Genomic DNA, 9,334 nt, shown 5'->3' on the forward strand with positions numbered 1-9,334 from the left:
TCTCCAGGTATATACTTTCAGTTTCATCTAAATAGTGCGTGCATGCATGGTATCCCTTATTTATCTGTCCTGAAAGGTTACTGAGAGCGGGCCAATCGTTGATGGTTACAAACAACAACGTGTGCAGGTTAAATTCCTCCTGTTTGTGCTCATCCCACGTACGTACACTGTTTCCATTCCACAGCTGTAAAAGTTCTTCAACTAATGGCCTTAAGAACACATCAATGTCGTTGCCGGGTTGCTTAGGGCCTTGGATGAGAACTGGCATCATAATGAACTTCCGCTTCATGCACATCCAAGGAGGAAGGTTATACATACATAGAGTCACGGGCCAGGTGCTGTGATTGCTGCTCTGCTCCCTGAAAGGATTAATGCCATACGCGCTTAAACCAAACCATACGTTCCTTGGGTCACTTGCAAACTCAGGCCAGTACTTTCTCTTGAATTTTCTCCACTGCGACCCATCAGCAGGTGCTCTCAACTTCCCGTCTTTCTTACGGTCCTCACTGTGCCATCGCATCAACTTGGCATGCTCTTCGTTTCTGAATAGATGTTTCAACCGTGGTATTATAGGAGCATACCACATCACCTTCGCATGAACCCTCTTCCTAGGAGGCTCGCCATCAACATCACCAGGGTCATCTCGTCTGATCTTATACCGCAATGCACCGCATACCAGGCATGCGTTCAGATCCTTGTACGCACCGCGGTAGAGGATGCAGTCATTAGGGCATGCATGTATCTTCTGCACCTCCAATCCTAGAGGGCATACGACCTTCTTTGCTGCGTATGTACTGTCGGGCAATTCGTTATCCTTTGGAAGCTTCTTCTTCAATATTTTCACTAGCTTCTCAAATCCTTTGTCAGGCACATCATTCTCTGCCTTCTACTGCAGCAATTCCAGTACGGTACCGAGCTTTGTGTTGCCATCTTCGCAATTGGGGTACAACCCTTTTTTGTGATCCTCTAACATGCGATCGAACTTCAGCTTCTCCTTTTGACTTTCGCATTGCGTCCTTGCATCGACAATGACCCGGCAGAGATCATCATCATCGGGCACATCGTCTGGTTCCTCTTGATCTTCAGCAGCTTCCCCCGTTGCAGCATCATTGGGCACATCATCTGGTTCCTCTTGATCTTCAGCAGCTTCCCCCGTTGCAGCAGCATCGTATTCAGGGGGCACATAGTTATCATCATCCTCTTCTTCTTCGCCGTCTTCCATCATAACCCCTATTTCTCCGTGCCTCATCCAAACATTATAGTGTGGCATGAAACCATTGTAAAGCAGGTGGGTGTGAAGGATTTTCCGGTCAGGGTAAGACTTCGTATTCCCACATTTAGGGCATGGACAACACATAAAACCATTCTGCTTGTTTGCCTCAGCCACTTCGAGAAAATCATGCACGCCCTTAATGTACTCGGAGGTGTGTCTATCACCGTACATCCATTGCCGGTTCATCTGCGTGCATTATACATAATTAAGTGTGTCAAAAACCATTACAGAACATCATGAATAGATAATTAAGTGACCAAATTAATAGAAGTTCATCATTACATTAAAACCAAAATACATACATAGTTCTCATCTAACAACATATAGCTCTCGAGAGCATCTAATTAATTAAACCATACATTGAAACTATGTAAAACATTTCAATGCGAAAACAAATGTGATCATAATCGCAACCAAGGTATCAATTGATCCAACGGCATAATGATACCAAGCCTCGGTATGAATGACATATTTTCTAATCTTTCTTATCTTCAACCGCATTGCATCCATCTTGATCTTGTGATCATCGACGACATCCGCAACATGCAACTCCAATATCATCTTCTCCTCCTCAATTTTTTATTTTTTTCCTTCAAGTAATTGTTTTCTTCTTCAACTAAATTTAACCTCTCGACAATAGGGTTGGTTGAAATTTCCGGTTCAACTACCTCCTACATAAATAAAATCTATGTCACGCTGGTCGGCATAATTGTCATAAACAATAAATGAAGCAAATAGTTATAAAAAGATAATATATATACCACATCCGAATCATAGCCAGGACGAGGGCCGACAGGGGTGGATACCAAAACCATCGCACTATATAATAACAAGCAATAATAAAAGTAAGAAAATTAGACAAGTATCTATCTAAAGTAAGAATTTTTTTCTTTCAGAAAGAAGATAAAAACAAGAGGCTCACCACGGTGGTGCCGACGACAAGATCGGCGCGGGCGATCGACGGCGGTGAAGACGGGAATGGGGACGTGACGGGCCGCTAAACCTAGACAAATCTCGAGAAAAATGGAGTTTTGAGGTCGAGCTTCGAGAGGAGAAAGCTTAACTAGTGTGGCTTGGGCATTTCATCGAACACCTCATGTGCATAGGAGGTGAGCTAGAGCACCACAAAGCCCTCCCCTCGCCGGCCAGAGAAAAACAGAGCACTGGAGTGCTCTGCTCGCGGGCGAGGGGTATATATAGGCACCTCATTGGTCCCGGTTCGTGGCATGAACCGGGACTAAAGGAAAGCCTGTTGTCTCGGTTCAAACCATCAACCGGAATCAATGGTGGTGGGCCAGGAGCGAGGCCCATTGGTCCTGGATCGTCCCACCAACCGGGACCAAAGGGGCCAGACGAACCGGACCAATGCCCCCACGAGGCCCGGAAGACCCCTGGCCTCACGAACCGAAACCAATGCCCCCATGGGTCCCGGTTCTGGACTGAACCGGGACTAATGGGCTGACCCGGCCTGAACCAAAGCCCTCTTTTCTACTAGTGGGGTGGTCCGCCCCTAAAAAAAATTTGACAAGAAATATGACATGTGAACATTTTAACTAAGCAAATGAATTAGGGAAGGTGATACGAGGGCTGAAGAAACTTTAGCCACGCTGCTCATCAAGGAAGTCTCCTGGCAAAGTCATTATCTGTATGCATCTTTATAGTGGTCCTCGGCTTGTATGTAGTACGGATTTTTCTTGTTTTCTGCTGCATTACCCTATAGGAACTTCCTTTTGAATGGAGACGAAGAGGCTAGCGGGCCAAATGCCATGTTAATTGGAAAAGAACCTGTGGGTCATCTAAGGTTGGTGGTCTAGGAATCAAGTCATCAAGGGCTAGAACAGAGCACTTCGGGTTCGTTGGGCTTGGTACGAGTGGAGCAAAAACAACCAGATACATTGGAAAGGCAATGCCATCCGTTGCGATTCCTCGGGCCGACAACTATTCTCTCCTTGCACTCAAATATTCATTGGGAATGGAGCTCGCGCAAAGTTCTGGGTCGACAGATGGCTGCATGGCAACGTGCTCGCGCTGCTTGCGCCGGGGTTATTTTTTGCTCGCTCGCCGGAAAAACTTGACAGTCAAAGAGGACCCGGATAGGATTCACTGGATGAATGGGCTGCAGGGGATTAGTTGTGAGGAAAGAAAGGAAAGCACCTTTGCCCGTTGCCTGCCAAAAAAAGAAAGAAAGACTGGCAGACAAATCGATGTCTACATATAGTACAGTAAGTATGTACTGCGTGTACTCAAGAATAACCACATGAACAAAGACAACTCCTATATGCAATTTAGACTACGTTTTACACTGCGCTGGATTCTCATAATCACGATTGCCCAACCAATTTCCTCCCCATTTTAGTGTTTGCTTCACCCGCCTTTTTTTCACTGTTGAACAATTTTTTTTTGAGGGACCACTTTTGAACCTAATTTTACAAACACAAACCGAGCCTTTAATAAATCGCCTACAAGCGAGGCTGCAGCAACAACTAGTTGCACCCAATAGGAATTTACGTCAAATCAATAGTAGTGGGGCTCAAAAGATCCGTCTCAAGCCCATGTGATGAATTCGAAGGTTGCACAACTCCTCCGCTATCCAGCACCGGCCTTCTCGGCCGATCGATTTGCGATGCCGTGCTAGTCAGCATAGCGACAACTGTGGACATGGTTGGCCTTTCGCAGGGCGTCTCCTGGACGCAGAGGAGCCCAATTTGGATGCATCGTTTTAGCTCAGACAATAGCTCAGGCTCGGACTTGGCGAGTGGCACCACTGCGGTGTCAAGAAGCTCCATAGTCCTGTTCTGCTCCCACAGTTCCCATGCCTACCAAAAAGATTCGCCAAGTTATGTCTTGCTTCATTTCACGAAGAGAAATATTAAAATCAGACTGAGTGCCGGAACACAACATCAATATATATTGTACATGGATGCACATGCCTTAGTTTGTGATAAATATGAATTCCTGAAGTATCTGAGCTTACATGAGAAAGGAGCCTATGCAAGCCACCATTCCTTTCCCCGCTGATCGTCTCGAGGAGGACAACTCCGAAGCTATAGACATCACATTTCAGCGTCATGTCCCCTCTCCGTGCATACTCTGGAGCTGCGTATCCCCTTTTTAAAGAACTCAACAATGTTAGGTATATATCTGGTGGTGAAGTAGCATATATATTTGACTACTTACGGTGAAACTACAATTGTTTGATCAGGCCCCGCCTGGTCGACGACAAACAGCTTAGCGGTGCCAAAGTCGGCAATTTTAGGCTTCCACTCATCATCTAGGAGAATGTTCCCAGGCTTGATGTCCCGGTGGATTACACTCTCACCCGATCCTCCATGTAGGTACGCAACACCATGCGCAATGCCATGCAGTAACTCCAACCTTCTTGTCCAGCTCAGTAAAGCACGCAGTTTAGGTATACCTGTGAGTGCCAAATATGTATTGTTAGATAGGTACACCCACTTTGATAATATTCATAAATAATGCATTTTAAAAGGTAAAAGTTCATTTTACTCCCCTAATTGTACAGATTTAAGTCTCTAGTTGTTTCTAGCTCACTTAACCCCCGACTGTCCATCCTAGAGCACATCACCCTTTAACCAATTTTCGAAATGAAAAAAATCTTTGTAAAAAGATTTCAAAAAATCCGGAGAAAAATCATATATGTTAGTTGTACATGAAATACATACGAATAACTATCTGAAGAAAAAAAATGCCACGACAGCTTATGACCTAACGGACCTATTTAATTATTATTTTTTACATTGGTTGCTATTTTGTAACCAAATGACACGTATATACTGACCCCATGACTGAAAAAGGATCTCGGATGTGATAGCTTCTGGCGTTAGGTGGGTTCAAATATAATTTGAGAGGGTAAGTGAGTCAAGCTAATAAGTCAGGGGAATAGTTAGGGGATATAAGGGAAGAGTGGACTTAGGAGGTGCATGCATGTAGACAGTAGATTAATAAAACTTGAGAGATAGTGCATACACAAGAATTAGACGGTCGAGTTTTCATGATAAGTCGAGAAATTTACCGCTTGGAATAAACGGGTAGCTACCTCAAAAAACAATCAACAACTCAGAAAAAAAGATAAGTCAAGAAATTTCTCGTGTTCTTGTAGCAGTGTGTACCGAATATGTAGACGTTCAGGCTCTTGTTCTGCATGTGTTCATAGATGAGTATTCTCTCCTTGCCTTCGTTACAGTAAGCAAGGAGACGAACAAGATTGCCATGCCGGAGCCCGGCCATCACTTCCACTTCTCTCCCGAAATCCTTCTTGCCTTTCGTGGTTAGTGCTGACTGTTTAAGCCTCTTGACAGCGATCATTCTTCCTTCAGGCAGCAGCCCCTGTTGATTTTGAAATTTTAGATGATAAGAATTGAGCTGTAGAGTTTGCAATGGATGGTTCTATATGTGAAAATCATGTGAAGGATATAGTCATGCATGAGTTTCTCAAACAGTACAAGATAGACCCACACACATCACAAACCCCACTCATATCTCTTTAGTAGAAAAAGAACTAACCTTGTAAATGATACTAAATCCTCCCTGGCCTATAATGTTACTTTCAGAGAAGTTTCCAGTGACATCCTTTATAATGCTTAGATTAACTGAAGGAACGGCCATAGCAGGATTTTGAGGGATAGCACCTGCAACAAGAACATATTGATTATTATGCTTGAAACTGTGTTACAACATGTATAGGTCCGGCAAGGCATCAGTGGAATGAGATTTAAGAAAATCAAATCACGAATAATAGTGAGTTGTTGGATCTCCATCGAACAATCACTTGACAAAAGAAAATAAGTTACATGCGATAAAAAAGAAGGATTTTTACGAGACTAATCTAGTAGTGCAAAGTTCACTAGACCAAGACTTGGAGAAATCTCAGGCCTTGTTGCCGGAAGTTTCATGGCAGCCTATGGAACTGTTCTAAGAAAAATTGTTCCATAGGCTGAACGGCAAGAACATGTTAGGGATGCACATGCGCTAGTTAAGTTTGTGACCTCCCTCTCTGATGGTGGGCATATTTGGTTTGCCACATATCCCTAGCCCGGTTTGTATCCCCAATAACATTATATCTCTGTTCCCTAAAAAAACCTCTTAACGAGGTTGTGGACTTGAGTGTTAAAATTCTAGAAATGGGGATATTTTTCCCTCGCCAAAATGACCAAAAAAATCATGAATCTAGTCTAGAAATTTCAAATCGTTTTATATGTCACCAACCGTAATTTTTGATTTTTTTAATATAAAATCATGTTTAAGTTTAAACCAGTCCAATTATCTTGTATTTTTCCTTTTTCTCCATATGAAATAACAGTAACAGCGAACCATCCCATCAGAGTAGAAATTACCTATGATTCTGCGTTTCCGTCTCCACCAAATCAGAGAGACGACCAGAAGAACAATGACACCGGAAGCTACAGGTGCGACAACAAGTAGAGTAGGAAACTCTTTCTGGTCATCTGTTATGGCAGCAAAACGGTGAACTGTGAGTTCAAACATGCATGAACTAAAAATTAAAACTCTTTTTTTTTCCAACATGCATGTATAAATCGAGTCAATATTTTTGTCAAGGTGTATGACTGTGACTTGATTTACATGCATGTGTAAATCGAGTCAACAAGCAGAGTAGGAAACTCTTTCTGGTCATCTGTTATGGCAGCAACCAGTTCAAACATGAACTAAAAATATAGAAACTCTTTTTTGGTCCAGTAGGTGTAAATCAAGTCTTGTCTCTCAAAAAGTTGAGTCAATTTGTGTCAAGACAAAGAAGAAAGGTGCATGGCAACGGTAGGTGGTTGGCTAATCTGCACATACCGAATTCTGATTTTGACAACCTCAGGTAGAGATCTTGCCCCCTGTCGACGAGACGTAGATCGACGATGGCATCCGCCCACATGACGCAGCCGGTGCCGTCGCCGCCTCCCCGGATATCGGCCGCGGCGTAGGCCCGGCACGAGCAGTCGGCGAAGCACCTCGCCCTGCACCCCTCTAGCGTGACGTTCATGTCCACCGAAGCGTTCTGCGTGTCAGGAAGCTTCACGCGCCGCACCACCGCGAAGCCGTCCGTCGTCGCGCCGCCGGCACAGTCCAGCGCCGCGTCTCGTCGGCACCCGTCCGCCGCGGTATCGTTCACCTCCTGAGCCGACTGCGACGGGGTCCCGGCGGCGGCAGGCCTGCTGAACCCCACGACGCAGCCGCAGAACCCCGACGACGCCGCCTCGGGGTCGCAGAGGCCGAACGGCCCGCACCGCGCGTAGGTGTCGCACTGGTCCCTCGGCCCCTTGAACAAGGGCTTCCACGCCCGGGTGCCCGCGTCCCACATCAGCCGCTCCACGTCGCCGGTGTAGTTCACCACGACGCGGGTCAGCGGCGCGCCGGGCTTGGCGGTGTACCCGTAGGTTACCTCCCACGGGCTCGTCGTCGCCCGCAGCGTGTACTTGTCCGCGTACGCCGTCACCTCCGGGACGCCGTTGAAGTAGAGCCCGTTCCACGGGCCCGTGCGGTACCTCTTGACGTCCCCTTGCCACAGGACGATGTCCGGTAGCCCCTTGGTCTCCAGCGTGCGGCGGTAGTCCCCCGGAGACGGGTCGTCGGCGGAGCGCCACGCCGTGAGCTGCCACTCAGCTCCGGTCCAGAGGTCCTTGCCCAGCTTCATGTCGGGCAGCAAGGTGTCCGTTGGGTGGTCGAACGATTGCCACAGGGCGGCGCTGCTGCTGCCATTGTGCACGACCAGGTTGCCGGAGTCGAGAAGCTGAACCACCGCGGCGGAGGCGGCCATGAAGTTCGGTGACCACACCGTCCGGCGAGAGCCGTCGACCAGGACGAGGCTGCTCAGGTCGTCGAACACCAGCATGCCGGACTTGTCGGGCAGAGGCTGGTCGCGGTTGGCGACCCAGCAGACGGTGTCGTTGGACACGGAGAACCATATGCCGAGGTACCTCTTGGTGGACGCCCCGGGAGAGAAGAACCCCAGGGTGAAGGAGCCGTCCGGCGAGACGAGCGTGTCGCCGTCGGTGAGGTTCTGGCCCTTCTCGAACCTGTCACGGGCACCGGAAGCGGCGGTAGTTTGGACCGAAAGGAGGAAGAGAGTGATCAAGAGCAGCTGGTCATGCACAAGAAGTTGGCTGGTTGCCCTCATTTCTTTGCACTGGTCATGCACAGACGAGCTCATGCATAGACGATGGAATATATACAGTCGAACTGAGAGGACAGTCATGCACTTAAGTTGTTACTCGGCTTGGACCGAGAAGATAACTTTTTTCATCGAAAGTAAGTATAACATGTTACTTTGGCCAATTTAGTTGGTAGTAACATGTTACTACCTCTGTATCAAAATATAAGACCTTTTTAAAGATGGAAATAAGCTTTGTTTACTATGGAGCTGGTCAAGAGGCAGTAGCACTGCAATTTTACTATTAGGAGGAGGGAAACTTCCCGCATATGGACCGGAAACCAGTAAAATCCAAACAAATACTTTCCGCCGTTCAACAGAAGCCAATTTTCCAGGAAGTTGCAATCTCAGTTGATTTTCTTCAGTTGTTGATGTGACAGGGGTGCACATGATGGGGCAATCATGGAGCCAAGAAAACTTCTCCATCTCAAACGAGTGGTTCCTCTCAAGAACAATGTAAGTGGGCATGCTTCTAGAGTCATCAGACTAGACCTAAGTGATATGGCTATTACTCCAGTAAAATGCAGTGCTGTGTCATCGATCGCTACTGCTACTGGAATACCAACGATGACGGCGAGGTAATTTTCAACGTGATGTAACTGAAGCTAGTCTCGTTCAAACCTTTGAAGAGGTTGATTGGTCATCCTGTGATCCCAGTCCAGTTCAAGTGGATTCGCGAGAGTCCTTGTCAGTCTCAAGGCTCTAAGCACATACTTTTGCCTCGATTCTTATTGCGTCATTGGTTGAATACTCTCCTTGGAGTGATTAAAGAATTCCATTCTTGCTAATAGATTATTCCTGGTTGTCATATTTTTGTGGAAGTCGTGGTTGTTGGAGGCTTGGAGCCTATAGTGTTTCAATTACAGTGAAAAGGAAAGGCTCTT

General features: G+C 46.5%; 1 protein-coding gene across 1 annotated transcript; it reads right to left on the reverse strand.

The window, feature by feature from the left end:
* Positions 1 to 3,488: 3,488 nt before the first annotated feature.
* LOC125539874 (receptor-like serine/threonine-protein kinase SD1-8) lies at positions 3,489 to 8,480 on the reverse strand. Its single transcript, XM_048703411.1, has 7 exons — positions 7,094 to 8,480; positions 6,628 to 6,738; positions 5,798 to 5,922; positions 5,404 to 5,620; positions 4,451 to 4,688; positions 4,248 to 4,380; positions 3,489 to 4,089 (listed from the first exon to the last, which is right to left on the reverse strand). Exons 1-7 carry the CDS (start codon positions 8,448 to 8,450, stop codon positions 3,778 to 3,780), a joined length of 2,493 nt encoding a protein of 830 aa, XP_048559368.1. The 5' UTR covers positions 8,451 to 8,480; the 3' UTR covers positions 3,489 to 3,777.
* Positions 8,481 to 9,334: the final 854 nt, after the last annotated feature.

The sequence above is a fragment of the Triticum urartu genome, chromosome 2 (assembly GCF_003073215.2).
Source record: "Triticum urartu cultivar G1812 chromosome 2, Tu2.1, whole genome shotgun sequence".
NCBI classification, from domain to species: domain Eukaryota; kingdom Viridiplantae; phylum Streptophyta; class Magnoliopsida; order Poales; family Poaceae; genus Triticum; species Triticum urartu.

Bases quoted from the DNA above. Each gene is read 5' to 3' on its own strand.
- LOC125539874 (XM_048703411.1), bottom strand. From the start codon at position 8,450: ATGAGCTCGTCTGTGCATGACCAGTGCAAAGAAATGAGGGCAACCAGC. The intron at 6,739-7,093 runs GTATGTGCAGAT...CTGCCATAACAG, and splicing joins GTTGTCAAAATCAGAATTCG to ATGACCAGAAAGAGTTTCCT. The intron at 4,090-4,247 runs GTAAGCTCAGAT...TCTTTTTGGTAG, and splicing joins TGCATAGGCTCCTTTCTCAT to GCATGGGAACTGTGGGAGCA.